Source organism: Prionailurus viverrinus, chromosome A2 (assembly GCF_022837055.1).
Source record: "Prionailurus viverrinus isolate Anna chromosome A2, UM_Priviv_1.0, whole genome shotgun sequence".
NCBI classification, from domain to species: Eukaryota; Metazoa; Chordata; class Mammalia; order Carnivora; family Felidae; genus Prionailurus; species Prionailurus viverrinus.
Genome location: NC_062562.1, coordinates 15,889,613 through 15,904,306, shown reverse-complemented (window position 1 = coordinate 15,904,306; position 14,694 = coordinate 15,889,613). Strand labels below are relative to the sequence as shown.

The 14,694-nt window shown below is 37.4% G+C and overlaps 1 protein-coding gene across 5 annotated transcripts in view; it reads left to right on the top strand.

The window, feature by feature from the left end:
* Nucleotides 1-14,694, top strand: part of SETD2 (SET domain containing 2, histone lysine methyltransferase) — a 125,260-nt gene that overhangs the window by 45,972 nt on the left and 64,594 nt on the right. For all 5 annotated transcript variants that reach the window (XR_007147728.1, XM_047838103.1, XM_047838093.1 and 2 more), the window contains exons 8-12: nt 909-1,006; nt 3,319-3,445; nt 11,560-11,694; nt 11,947-12,066; nt 13,632-14,294. Coding sequence is in view for 4 of the 5 variants with exons in the window: in XM_047838103.1 (XP_047694059.1) it covers nt 909-1,006; nt 3,319-3,445; nt 11,560-11,694; nt 11,947-12,066; nt 13,632-14,294 (1,143 nt within the window). In the remaining variant the exon portion in view is untranslated. The remainder of the gene's footprint in view (nt 1-908; nt 1,007-3,318; nt 3,446-11,559; nt 11,695-11,946; nt 12,067-13,631; nt 14,295-14,694) is intronic.

Sequence of the window (14,694 nt, the reverse complement as noted above, 5' to 3'; positions counted from 1 at the left end):
GCTCTTGTCTCTCTCTGTCTCAAAAAATAAGTAAACGTTAAAAAATAAATAAATAAATAAATAATAAAATAGTGCTTTCAACTCCTGGATATTTTTTTTTGTCCTTTTGACCTGTATACTAATAGATCTTAGATACGGCTCTTCTGGGAGCCAAGCCATATAACGAATAGGAGAACACACTCCATGATCACTTTATGTAAGTTCTGTTCTAGTTTTGTCTGCATCTGGTGGCCATGTGTCTAGCTGTGAGATTTCCACTTGTACTGTGTCCCTTCATCTCTTTAAGTCTGGGGATTTTCATCAGTAATGTGCTCAAAAGATCTGAACAGGAGCTCTGCAGTCGAGTTACGTCTTACATGTTCTGGAACCACAAGTCCTAACCCCTGTGTATTTACTCCCATTTTAATTCTTGAGTTTTATGCAGTTGTTGTCATGCTTTCCTTCCCTTTCCCTATACTCAGTCATAGGACCATTGCTTTATGAAATTAAACATTTGGCATCATTCTTTCCCTGGTTCCATGCCTCACCTTATCTTGGAATATAGTTACTTTTAACATAATAATATGAATTTGCCAGTAACAGTCAATGACACCAAGCATTCTCTATCTGCTTATTTTTAGTACAAGTGAATATTTACTGTGTGAAAATGTGTATTAAGACAGGTATAAGTAGCAGTTACTTTTATTAGAGACAAATTATAGGTGATACTCAACCTGGTAGTTTATTAAATAAGATTAACACTTAAATACGGTAGTTTACTTCAAGAAAAAAGTTTCCTATTTGCTATTTGGTAAAGTCTTCTTAATTGTCAAAAGAGGCTCATGCATTATTAAGGCAAATGATCTTTAAAGAAAAACACACAGATTAATCGGTTACAAATTTCTTTTCTTTTAAAAACAACTTCTCAGTGGACTGTGAACGGACAACTGAGGGTCGGGTTTTTTACCACCAAATTAGTTCCTTCAGGCTCGGAGTTAACATTTGACTATCAGTTCCAAAGATATGGGTGAGTATTGTTTTTATTCTGTTTTGCTGCTTCTGGTGGGGAAATGGACTGTTCAGATACAGAGATATAAAACTTTGATATGAATTACTAAGAAGTTATATGGAGATGCCTGGGTGGCTCAGTGGGTTAAGCATCTGACTTCGGCTCAGGTCATGATCTCGCAGTTTGTGAGTTTGAGCCCACACCGGGCTCTGTGCTGACAGCTCAGAGCCTAGAGTCTGCTTCGGATTCTGCGTCTCCCTCTCTCTCTGCCCATCCCCCACTCACGCTCTGTCTCAAAAATGAATAAAGGTTAAAAAAAAAAAAGTTATATGTACCACCAGTTCTTTACTTTTTCAGTTTTCTGTGTTTTTTCCTACTGTGACATTTCCAGCCATTAAAGGATTTCTACAGGAACTACATAATTTTCTTCTGAATTTCATGCTGTCTTATTTATATATTTATGTTTCTTAAGTAATTAGAAAACTCTTTAAATTTTGGAAATGTCTACAGTGTGTGTATAAGTGTGTATTTATCTGTCAGTTATCAACTCATGACTAATCTTTTCTCATCTGTACCACATTGTACTATGAAAAATAATTTACGTTCTTTTGAGCCAAAATAATAACTGATATAATAACAGCGAATACCCCTAGCATCTATATTGTGGTTTCACAGAATCCCACTAAAAGGAACAGGGTTCCTTGGAGAAGTGTCTGATTTCAAGTTAAGACAGGAATTAGACAAGGGGATTTTGGTTTATTTTGTCATACCAGAAAACCAGTTATGAAAGATTAGGAGATTCTTGTCAAAGGGTCCCAGGAGCTAGCTTTAATAGGCTCTCAAAACAGTGGGAGAAGGGTGCCTGGGTGGCTCAGTCGGTTGACTTTGGCTCAGGTCACGATCTTGTGGTTTGTGAGTTCGAGCCCCACAAGGGGCTCCCTGCTGTCAGCGTTGAGCCTGCTTTGAATCCTCTGTCCCCTTCTCTCTCTTCCCCTTCCCTGCTCGTGCTGTTTCTCTCTCAAAAATAAGTAAACATTAACAAAAAACAACAACAGTGGGAGAGTTTTCATTAACACTTAAGCACTGAAAGGATAATAACTGCAGTGGTTTGAAACGTATGATGTAAAAACCATGAGATTTAATGATACTTTAAAAATAAAACTTCATTAGTCATAATAGAAGGGAACCAATTGGGAACCAATTCATGATTTTTATAAAGTAGCTTAAAAGTCAGAAAAGGGGGGAAAAAAAATCAAACACTTATCCTGCTTTCCCCAAGTGAATTCTACTTCAGGTTAAACCAAATAGTTGATGAGAGGAAGTTCTTCTTTTGGAGGTTCTTTTGTGCTAATGAATGAAGTAGTAACTACCGTTACTACTACCATGTTGCGTAACCTCGTGAACTAATGCATCTAGGCAGTGACCTAGCGTTCCGGGGATGAGTGCAGACCAGGTTCTGTGTACAGCTCCATGCTTTCTCCCTCTTACTTTTGCACTGTCCTATTTGAAGGAAGGAAAACTGGAAATCAGGTGCTGTTTGTGATTCCCTGCTCTATTTATTGAATAATTTATTTTTATGCCTTTGATTGCTACCATCATAAATTAAATCTATCAGTTTCCTTTTGGTATAGTTCTTCTTGCTTTTCTCAGGTAGTTGTGATCGCAGAATAAATAAATGGCCATGGTGGTTTGTACCCAGGCCTGTAGAGTTAGGCCTGTGTTGTTTCTACCACTTTTCCTGAACTCCACAGTTATATTTACTTATTACTAAATTTCTTATTAGAGTCTCATCCTTAAGTGGTGATAACTTTTAATAATCGTGTGTTTCCTTTTAAGTATCTTGTACATATTGAATTTCGTATCTGTGTACATCTATTTGTAAGAATATATTTGTTGTTCTTGGTGCCGGTTAAATATTTACATATGAGAGATGTTGAACTATTTAAGCAGTTTTGTTCTTAGCTCGATATATATACGATCTCTTATTTTTATACATTTTACACATGTCTACCTTTATATATCTCTTTATGCACACATAAGTATAAAAATCCTTAATTTTTATACATGAGTAGGTACTCATAAAATGGAGAAATTACTCATTAACTTCTTGGCTAATTTTGTCTAGCTAATAAAGGAGGATTAGAAAAAATATTTTTTTAAGAGCAGTTTTCAGGCATTTCCATTAAATGGTATTAGGTTTGTTGGAGTCTTTTAAAATAATTGTTTTTAGGCTGAATTGACTTCTTTCTTGTATGTGATTGTTAGGTTGTTGACATTTTTATGTGGTGTACTTTCATGTAACTGACATCTTTCCTATGTTCCTTGAACAGAAAAGAAGCTCAGAAATGTTTCTGTGGGTCAGCTAATTGCCGAGGTTACCTGGGAGGAGAGAATAGAGTCAGTATCAGAGCAGCAGGAGGAAAAATGAAGAAGGAACGATCTCGTAAGAAGGATTCAGTAAGTGTTTCTTTCATCCCTTTTTTTTTCAACTTTTACCATATACCTTTAAAGGGGGGAGGTAGCTTTTCTGATTAAAATTTGAAAAGCCAAACAACAGAGAAATTCAGAATCAGAGGAGACCATTAGAGAAAGAAGTATGGTTGCTTTTTTTTTTTTTTTAATGTTTATTTTTGAGAGAGAGAGAGAGTGCGAGCAAGTACAAGCATGAGAGGGGCAGAGAGAGAGGGAGAGAATCCCAAGCAGGTTCCATGCTGTCAGCGCAGAGCTTGACAAAGGGCTTCAGCCCTATGAACTGTGAGACCATGACCTGAGCCGAAATCAAGAGTTGGATGCTTAACCCACTGAACTACCCAGGTGGCCCTGGTTGCTGTTTTTATTTCAGGTTCATAGAGATTAGAATTAGGTGTTGCTAAGAACTACTGAAGTCATATTGAAAACAATGGACTGATAGTTTTTTTGGAGCCTGTAAAACTCCTAATCCTATGTATAAATAAGATGTTTATCTATTAATTTACTTAAGTCTGATCTACATTCCTAGTCTTTTAATGTTGGTTTGTTTTTTGTTTGGAACTCTTAAAGTTTGCAAGTGTTCTTACAATCTCTGAAAACCCTCTTTGGAGGGGTGTAAGGTGAGTTTTGAGAGGTAATAGGCAACCCAGGAGTGAAAATGAAATAGTGAAAATGGTCTTTTTTAAAAATGGTGATTGAGGGGCACCTGGGTGGCTTGGTCGGTTAGGCATCCGACTTCAGCTCAGGTCATGATCTCACGGTTCGTGAGTTCGAGCCCCGCGTCAGGCTCTGTGCTGACAGCTCAGAGCCTGGAGCCTGTTTCGGATTCTGTGTCTCCCTCTCTCTCTGCCCCTCCCCTGTTCATGCTCTGTCTCTCTCTGTCTCAAAAATAAATAAACGTTAAAAAAAAAAAAATTAAAAAAAAAATGGTGATTGATAACCTTTTTTCTACCCCAGCTCACCTCAGTTACTATGGAGGAAGGAGCTCTCTTGTTAATCAAGGGACTCTTAACTGGGACAAGAGCTTCACATTAAAAAAAAAACCAAAAAACCTTTTTTCTGAGGATTCCTTCACCAGAATAGCGTTTCTCAGCCTCCGAATCACCTGGCAGGGTCCATTGTGAAAAAGCGCATTGTGAAAAAGACCTGTGAATCTTAGTGGGGGGCGGGGGGGGGGGGGGACTGAGGGGGTTAGCAAATTCCCCTGTGATTCTTTAGCAGTTAGCTCATGCCTGAGCTTTTCAGGAACTAATACGTTAAGAATTATAAATGTTTAAGTTACATATAAATTAGTGTTTAGATGAGTAGATAGAAGATGTATAGGGTGAGGGGATAAAAGTATAATGGCTAAAAGGTGATGTCATTAAGCCCAAATTAAATTCTGTAAGAACCAAAAAGCATTGGAAAGGGCAGTTGAAAAAAAAGGCCATTTAAAAAGTGCCAAAAAGGAAAGCTTCAACAAATGGCCATGGTGGTAGACCACCCAAGACGAACACATGTTCTTTTGAGCATTGTGTGTACTTCCGCTCTGTTTTTGGAGAGCATATACTCTGTAGCAGTGTGCCAGACACTCAGCTCAGCTTTTGACATATGACTCATTTAATTCTCATAGCAAGCCTTGAAATTAGGTGCAAGGATTTTACAGATGAGAACACTGAGGCATCACCCAGTAGGTGATGGTCTCTGCTCTGGTCTCTGCTCTTGACCATTGTGTTGCACTGCAAATTGTAGAGAATAATTCAACTTGGTGACCATTGTGGTCGGTCATAACAGTCAACATTTCTGCATTTTAAAACTTATTAAGTTGTTTTGTATAGGATTTTACAAATGATATAATATGTACATTTCTGCAATTTGCTTTTTTTAACTCTTATTTTAAAATTTGATCCACATTGACTTATATATAAACATATTAAAAAAATTTTTTTTAATGTTTGTTTATTTTTGAGAGAGAGACAGAGCACGAGCGGGGGAGGGGCAGAGAAAGAGGGAGACACAGAATCCGATGCAGGTTCCAGGCTCTGAGCTATTAGCACACACAATACATGATCTTGAGATCATCACCTGAGCCAAAGTCAGAGGCTTACTGACTGAGCCACCTAAGTGCCCCTATATATATAAACATATTTTTAACTGCTGTAAAGTTTTTCATCATGTAACAGTTTATATATAGCCCTCCTAATGGACACTAGTGTTTTGTTTATTTTTTAATGTGTATTTTTGAGAGAGAGAGAGAGAGACAGGGTGTGAGCAAGGGAGGGGCACAGAGAGAGAGAGGGAGACACAGAATCCAAAGCAGGCTCTGGGCTTTGAGCTGTCAGCACAGAGCCCGATGTGGGCCTTGAACCCATGAACCATGAGATCGTGACCTGAGCTGAAGTCAGATGCTCAACCGACTAAGCCACACAGGCTCCCCTGGACACTAGTGTTTTTAAGCTTTTCTCTTAATGTCATAATTTGTATCTATATATGTCTCTTCTGCACATGTTTCTTTAAGGTGTATCCACCTTAAAGGCCTGTTAGGCTTCTTGACTTGAGTATTGCAGGAAACTTTTCTCTCAACTTTGTTAAGGTTGCTTTTATTTTTAACTTATAATTGATAGTTTGTCAGAGCAGCCACAAAATAGTCATTAAACATGTTGACCTATGTTAAAATCTCCATAAAAACTTCCCTTTGGCTATTTCCTGTTCTCAAAACTTACAGAATAAACTTTTTTTTTTTTTTAATTTTATTGTTGGTGGGGAGTGTCCTTGTAATATGATGGTTTCTTAGGCAGTGTTATACCTCCATCATACCAATATCAGATGGCTTTCTATCTGATAAGATTCAAGAACAATCCCAAGGCACCAAAGTGTAGACATTCCTTTTCTTTGCTTATTTTTATTTTGGTAATGTTGTGTCCCATATCAGTATAGGCCTTGGTATTCTAGATGGAATTTGGTGTAGCATGAATCTAGTCATTGTGGGTTGCTCCAGCTATGAATTTGAAGTTACTCTGGAACAAGAATGATTTGGATAAGATTTTGCCCAGATAGAGGAATGAGTCTGAGTTCCGTAGAGGGGTTCTTTGCCCTGGCTGTAATGAAGAGTTGAACTCAAGTTAATTTTACTTGGATTGTCTCCTACTGAAAATCCCTTCTGCATGCCTAGATTCTGAATTACAGTCAGCTACAGTTGAAAGTCTTGGGAATTCTTTTGGGTAGAGGAGGCCATGGAAGGGATAAGATAGCACAGTATAAAATATAGTTTTGGGTGGGAGGGAGGAGAGGGTGGGTGATGGGTATTGAGGAAGGCACCTTTTGGGATGAGCACTGGGTGTTGTATGGAAACCAATTTGTCAATAAATTTCATAAAAAATAAAATAAAATAAAATATAGTTTTGATTATTGTAACTATTAACAAGAATATGTTAATAGCATTATAGTCTGCATCCCCATATTATCCCTTGATTGGTAAACATTTTTTTTTTTTTTAATTTTTTTTTTTCAACGTTTATTTATTTTTGGGACAGAGAGAGACAGAGCATGAACGGGGGAGGGGCAGAGAGAGAGGGAGACACAGAATCGGAAACAGGCTCCAGGCTCTGAGCCATCAGCCCAGAGCCCGACGCGGGGCTCGAACTCACGGACCGCGAGATCGTGACCTGAGCTGAAGTCCGACGCTTAACCGACTGCGCCACCCTAAACATTTTTTTTTAATTGATCTTATGATTGCATCTCTATACAGCGTATCTCCTTAACAAAACTATAAGCTTTTCCAGTCGAAGGTGATAGTTTTTTGGGGGGGATGTCACAAATCAGGTAATTAAATACTTAGCAGATGGAGGTATAATAATTCCCTATTACCTGATGATATTTGTAGTTTGTAAAGTACAAACAGTAAATAGTCTGAACCTTCCCTTAGTCTCTTTTGTTTAAGTTTGCGAAACAAATTGATAACCAGTGTACACAATAAAGAGGGCAAGAAGACACCTAAGAGGAAATATTTGCCTTCAACACATAACACACAAGCACTAATAACCAGAGTGTATAGAGAGCTACTACTAATCACTAAGGAAAACGCCAACACAAAAGAAAAATAGACAACATCCAGACACTTCACTAATCCAAATAGCTAATAAACAGAGAGAGATGTCAACCTCATTAATTATCAGGGGAATATCAATTAAAACTATCAGATGTCATTTATATACTCATCAGATTGGTAAAAAGTCTGATGACTCCTAGGAACAGGAGATCTCCTGCACTGCTGGTGGGGGTGTAAATGGGTGCAACCACTTTTGAAAGTACTTTGGAATTGTTTACTAAAAGTGAATGTATGTGCATCAGGAGTCACAGCAGCATCTGCTTCTATTAGAAAAAGTAGAGGGGCACCTGGGTGGCTCAGTGGGTTGAGCGTCTGACTTCGGCTCAGGTCATGATCTCACACCTTGTGAGTTTGAGCCCCGCGTCGGGCTCTGTGCTGACACCTCAGAGCCTGGAGCCTGCTTCTGCTTCTGTGTCTCCCTGTCTCTCTGCCCCTAACCCACTCGCATTCTGTCTCTGTCTCTCTCAAAAATAAATAAACATTAGAAAAAGTAGAAACAACTCAAGTATCTGTTAACACTAATATAAACAAATTCATAATGTAATCCTACAATGAAAAACTGGTCATGAAAGTGCAGGAACTATGACTGCATGCAACAGCATGGAGGGCTCCTAAAATTTAAGGATGAATGTAGAATGAGCATGACACAAAAGTTTTGTGCAGTATGATTTCCATAAAGGTGAAAAATAGACAAAATTATTTAGGGATTTATACACAGATGGTAAATCTGTTTTAAAAATCAGAGGATGATTTCCTAAAAAGTTAGGAGATGTTATCTTGAGAGCAGAGAAGAGGAGGTATTAGAACAAGGGAAGGGCCCATGGAGCACTTCAGGAATGCTGACAGTGTTGTTCCCCCACCCCGCTTTTAACCTGCAAGCTGGTTGCATGGATATTGCTCACCTGTTTATTAAATCTGTTTGTTTACAGGTCATTTATATACTCTATGTGTGTTGTATTTCATCAGAAACTATTAAAAATTCTTAGACCCATTAAAGATAGTTCATGGCCAAAAGGACTAAAGTATTTAAATAAGAAAGAGTAAAGAATTTCTTGGATTAAGTACTCAATAGAATGAATTTTTAAGTGCTGTAGAATTATGCATATATGTATAAATGTTCAATTATCAGTAATTTATTAACATATTCCTTAATCATTTTTATACTTTTATGTTAGCTTATAGTTACTTCAAATCCTTTCAGGTAGGTTGTGACCCATAAATTAAAAATAAATATTTGTAGTAAATGTAAATTAATGAGAGCGGTCAGTTGGTCCCCTGGCTCCCTTCCTTCCAGATACCCCAAAAGTTATTAATTCCACAGTTGATTGTCCACTTGAGTACCCCAAATTATGGAAGCTGTAGCATGTTACTGGGATGGGCATGATAACTTTTAGGTATACAATACGACTATTAATCTTAATAATTGTAGTGGGAATGTTCAAAGGTTCTTCACCTTCTGTGTTGTTTGCAAAATTTTGTTATTTTTACTTTAGTTTCTACATTTTTACTGTTTATTTCCTTAAGATAAGACTGCTACTGTTTTTATATCCCAGTGGAGCTTTCTATGGTATAGTATCTATTCGATAAATGTTTATTAAATGAAAAATAAAATTAATTTATGTGAAAACAAACAATGAAGCAAAATGCTCCATTTTGTCTCTTAAATGTTCAGAGTTATAGAATCCTTTCATGCCTAAATATGAAAAGAAAACCCCATCGCTTAGTCCAGTAGTATTTGCATCTGAAACTCTGTCCAAAGTGAGGTTCTGGTTGTTGCATTGGGAGGGGGGGGATGTGGAATTTTATTTAATTTTTTTTATTTTTTTAAGTTTATTTATTTTTGAGAGAGACAAGGAGAGTGAACAGGGGAGGGGCAAGGAGAGATGGAGAGAGAATCCCAAGTAGGCTCTGCACCGTCAGCGCGGAGCCCGGTGCAGGGCTTGAACTCAAAAACTGAGTTCATGACCTGAGCCGAAACCAAGAGTTGGACGCTTAACCGACTGAGCCACCCGAGTGCCCCGGAAAGTGTAATTTTAAAGCCCTTTGTCTTTCCTGCTCTAATCCTCTAGAGTTTGGGACATAGGAAGTTCTATATTTAGGATATACAGGAGAAAAACATCCTCAAGGAAATGGTCTTGGATTAATATTTAACTATAAATTGATTTTTCTGTGTAAATACTTAATCTGTTCAAAACATAAATGATACTGGAAATGAGAAAGGAGCTTTAAATGTACATTTGGAAGGGATAAAATGAATTTACATTTCTTCATCTCACAGATAGCATCTCATGTTTTCTTATTTATTTTTATTCTTCACCATTATGTTATGTGAAGTTTGTGGTATCATATAAAAAGAAAATGTTCAGTGCATTGCCTAAAATTGAGATGATTAAAAGTTACGTGACAGAAAATTTCCTCAAGATTCTTTTCTTTCAGATTTGCTTTCGTCTATCAGCACATTCTGGACTTCTTTCATCTTAGGCCATGTCAGTTTAATGCCACCTTTGTATCTCTTCTGCATCGGTCGCTATCTTGTGTAAATTTTGTTCTGTTATTGCTCCACTAATTATTCTCAAATTCCATTTCAATCAGATTATTCCCCTTTTTTTGGATTCAGTAATAGAGCTCTCTTGCTCAGTCACATCAAATCCAGATTTGTTTATATCACCTCTGAGATCTTCCGATCTAACAAGCCTTCCTTTAAATGAGGCTTTTCTCACTTCCTCACCACACACATTGTCTACTCCAGCCAGGTGGAGCTAGGCACTATCCTAATTTTCCATTTCCCTGTGTTCATGATTTTCCCTCTACTTCACTCTCCCCTTTATCTTACCTCCTGCTAACCCTGCTTCTGTGAGTCCCCTTCTGGTGACTCATTCTAAACCGATGCCTTCCTTCTTAGGCCTGTAGGTTTTTAACATTTACATTTAATACTTCATTGTTTGTTTTCACATGAATTAATTTTATCTCCCCTAGAGTAAGTTCTGTAAGCCATCTTTATACCTTTTATAACACAGCTGGAAAACAACTGTTGGTAGGTTGATATGTTGTTGTTCCCCCATTATTTAAATGTAATATTTGAAACACGCAGAGAATAGATGTAAGTTATAAAGTATAATTATAAAAGAACGTCTCTGCTGCTTGCTCCCTGCTTAGCCCCTGGAGAACACCAGTGTTTGGAATTGTGTCTTACCTCCATTGCCTTTTTAAAATTAATTTTGCAGACATGCATCTATAAAATTTTTGTTTCTGAGGCTTACAAAAACAGATTCATATAGCATGTAATCTGGAAGTTTTTTCATACAACATTATGTTTATAGGATTGATGAATGTTGTTGCATTTGGCTGCACTTTATTCCTTTCAGTGTGGTAGAATGATCCGTTGTATGAACATGCTGGTTTATACAACCTGGCCACAGATGTTTGCATTGTTGGTAGTTTTTTGCTATTATAAGGGCTGTGCAGTGAACATTGTTTTGACTCTTTGAGTACACATATGGAGAGGTTTCTCTAGGGTTTATTCTTAGGTGTGCAGTGCTAGGCATAGGGGATACAAATAATTTATTTTTGAAGCCAGTGCTTTATTTTTTTCCGGCATACTTTTCACCTAACAATTTGTTGTTTGTCTCCCAAAAAGGGCAGACTTTTGTTTTGCTTCATTGCAATGTCTTTAGCACCCAGGATTATATTTGACATATAATAAGTAGTTGGTAAATATTTGATGAGAGAATGAAATGCTTTTCAAATTGATCATACTAATTTATACTTTCATCAACAGTGCATAAAGTGCCTTTTGATCCACATTTTTGCCTAGACTTGATATTATCAGACTTCTTAATTTTTTTTTCCTGGGTTAATCTAGTAAATTTAACATGTTTTCTCACTCTGGGTCTAATTGCATTTTCCCTATTACTGACAAAGTTGAGCATCTTTTTTAGGCTGTTTGATTCTTAGATTAGTGGGGTTTGTTGTTTTTGTTGTTTTTATAACCAGATATTTTTCTTTGCTGTGGCAGGTGGATGGAGAGCTAGAAGCTCTGATGGAGAATGGTGAGGGTCTCTCTGATAAAAACCAGGTGCTCAGCTTATCCCGGCTAATGGTTAGAATTGAAACTTTGGAGCAGAAACTTACCTGTCTTGAGCTCATACAGGTGAGCTCTTTGATACTAATTTGTTTTTTATTTCTGAGTTTGTGGTGGGGCATCTAACTTTAAACCGTTTATTTTTTGTACACTTTTATTTTGCATCAATCAAAACAAAGTTTCTGGGTGTTTTGTGAATATAAACAAAAATTTTATTCCTCTTTGTGGACCCTTTTTAATGCTCTGTTTGGTATTTCCTACCCCAACCCACCTCAACCCCATCCCAATACCCTGCATCTTGCTTCCCTTCCCCCATGGAAGAACACGCATTCACAGTCTTGCCTGAAGTCCTTTCTGGAACGTCATGGGCTGTCTTTGTTGTGGATCTGGATGGCAGAGCTAGGTGATGGCCGGGAAAGTAACCAGAAGCTTCAAGAAGAGGTCAGTTCACATTCAACTTACTTGTTTTTTAAAACCACTATATAGATTACTTAGGTTGAGCGATGATATCAGTGGTAATGAATCTAGCACTATATTTACTACTGGTATTAAATAATTTTATTATCTTAGTATCATTCTTGTAACTATAACCTTTACTTAAAACTTGCTAGTAGTGAGTTTGACCTATGGCTATAGAATCCCTATAGTTGATATTGTGTAGCTGGGAACTGCAAGAGCAAAATATAATATCATAGTTGAGTGAAAGATCCAGTTCATTGCTAAAGCCATAGTTTTAAACAGATAGGAAGCTATATGAAACTTAAATTCTGGTGTTCTAAAAAATTAGTGAAGAGCTGAATTCTGGATGACCAGAGTAAGAACATTTTGAGGAGTCAATAAGTGTTTTAAAGATCTAAATAAATGTTCATTGCAGCATTGTTAGTGGAGTTGTGATGTTTATACCTCCCCATGAAATAAGCAATATTTTTTAACCTAGTCTAAATGTAGTTCTTTTTAATATAATACCAAAGTCTTGCATGTTACGTATAGAGATAGAGAGAGAGATAGAGAGATAGATAGATAGATAGATAGATAGATAGATACCAAATAATGCACTTTTAAAAACATCAGGAATAAGCAAATAAGTGGTTATCGTGCCTCCATTCTTCTCCCAGGAGATTTGGCAATAAGTAGAAGTTGAGGAGGACTTGGGGTAGATGGGTGGGTTGGTTGGTTGGTTTCTTTCTTTCTCTCTTCCTCCCTCCCTTCCTCCTTTCTTTCCTTCCTTCCTTTCTTCCTTCAAGATCTAGTTGACTTTATTAAATGATTTATGAATTGGGCAGCATCCTATCGAACAAGTGGAGGGGAACTCCCTATCCTTGGGGTTTCTGTAGGACTACATTAGGGAGTACTTTAGAAGAAATTCTTGGATTTCCGGATGGAGGGGATGATTATCTCTGAAGAGAGAGTCTCATTTTGTTAGATAGCTATTTATCAAAAGCTAAACGAGGTAAGTAATATCTGCATTGTTTTGTGTGTGTATGTGAGACATCATTTAAATATATGTTGTTGCATAGTTCCCAAGCCTATATCACAGTCATTTGGGAAACTTTTTAGAAAAAGATACCCAGGATGAGGTCCACTAGCATATGTATATATACGTGTGTGTGTGTATATATACATACACACACACATATATGTATATATGTATGTGTATATGTATATGTGTGTGTGTGTGTGTGTGTGTGTGTGTGTATTTTTTTTTTTTTTAATCTCAGGTTTGAGAAGCACTGGTGGAGGATATTAATTGGTCCTGTTTAATATTGTGAGCAGTTACCTGCCCACATTTTTATTTTTGCTGGTCAGTCTTAAAACAGTTTTCTTTCCTTTCTGGAGGAAAATAATATTATGACATTTAAATCCTTCTGTAGTTATAGAGACTTTGGTCTGAATAAGACAGTAAAGAAACCCTGCTGCTCTTGCAAAAATGATCTGAGTCCCATCCAGAGGTTTGAAAAGTCAACTGTGTAAAGTGATGAGATTTTTTTTTTATTGTGTTTAATCAGATTATAAAGACTTTGGAACACTTACCCATTCCTACTAAAAATATGTTGGAGGAAAGCAAAGTACTTCCAATTATTCAACGCTGGTCTCAGACCAAAACTGCCATTCCTCCGTTGAGTGAAGGAGATGGGTATTCAAGTGAGAATACGTCACGTGCTCACACACCACTCAACACTCCTGATCCTTCCACCAAGCTAAGCACAGAAGCTGACACAGATACCCCCAAGAAGCTCATGTTTCGCAGACTTAAAATTATAAGTGAAAATAGCATGGACAGTGCAATATCTGATGCTACCAGTGAGCTGGAAGGCAAGGATGGCAAAGAGGACCTTGACCAGTTAGAACACGTCCCTGTAGAAGAAGAGGAAGAGTTACAGTCACAACAGCTACTCACACAACAGCTGCCTGAGTCTAAAGTTGAGAGTGAAATTGCCATGGAAGCCAGTAAGCTACCCATATCTGAACCAGAGGCTGATGCTGAAATAGAGCCTAAAGAGGGCAATGGCACGAAACTGGAAGAAACTATTGCTGAGGAAACACCATCCCAAGATGAAGAGGAGGGTGTATCTGATGTGGAGAGTGAGAGGAGCCAGGAACAGCCAGATAAAACAGTAGATATAAGTGATTTGGCCACCAAGCTCCTGGATAGTTGGAAAGACCTAAAGGTAAGGAAACATTTCTGTTTATTTTAACCTGAATTACTCAGGTCTAGAGTTCCACAAATCTAAAGTTGAATTACCTACTTTTCTAGCTATACATATATTTGAAAAATGGAGTACCATCTCTCTTACTGATAACTAATTACAAATGTCTCAAATCTTTTAAACCTTGGCAAGAGATATACCAGCCAAACTAATATACAGATATCCCCTTTTCTTCATTTAGAAAAGCATATCGCAGCAGTGACTTCAGTTTTTTTTTGTTTTTTTTTTTTTTTGTAGTTTTTTAAACATTTACTCATTTTTTGAGAGACAGAGACAGTACAAGTGGGGGAAGGACAGAGAGAGAGGGAGACACAGAATCCAAAGCAGGCTCCAGGCTCCCGGCTGATCACATAGAGCCCAA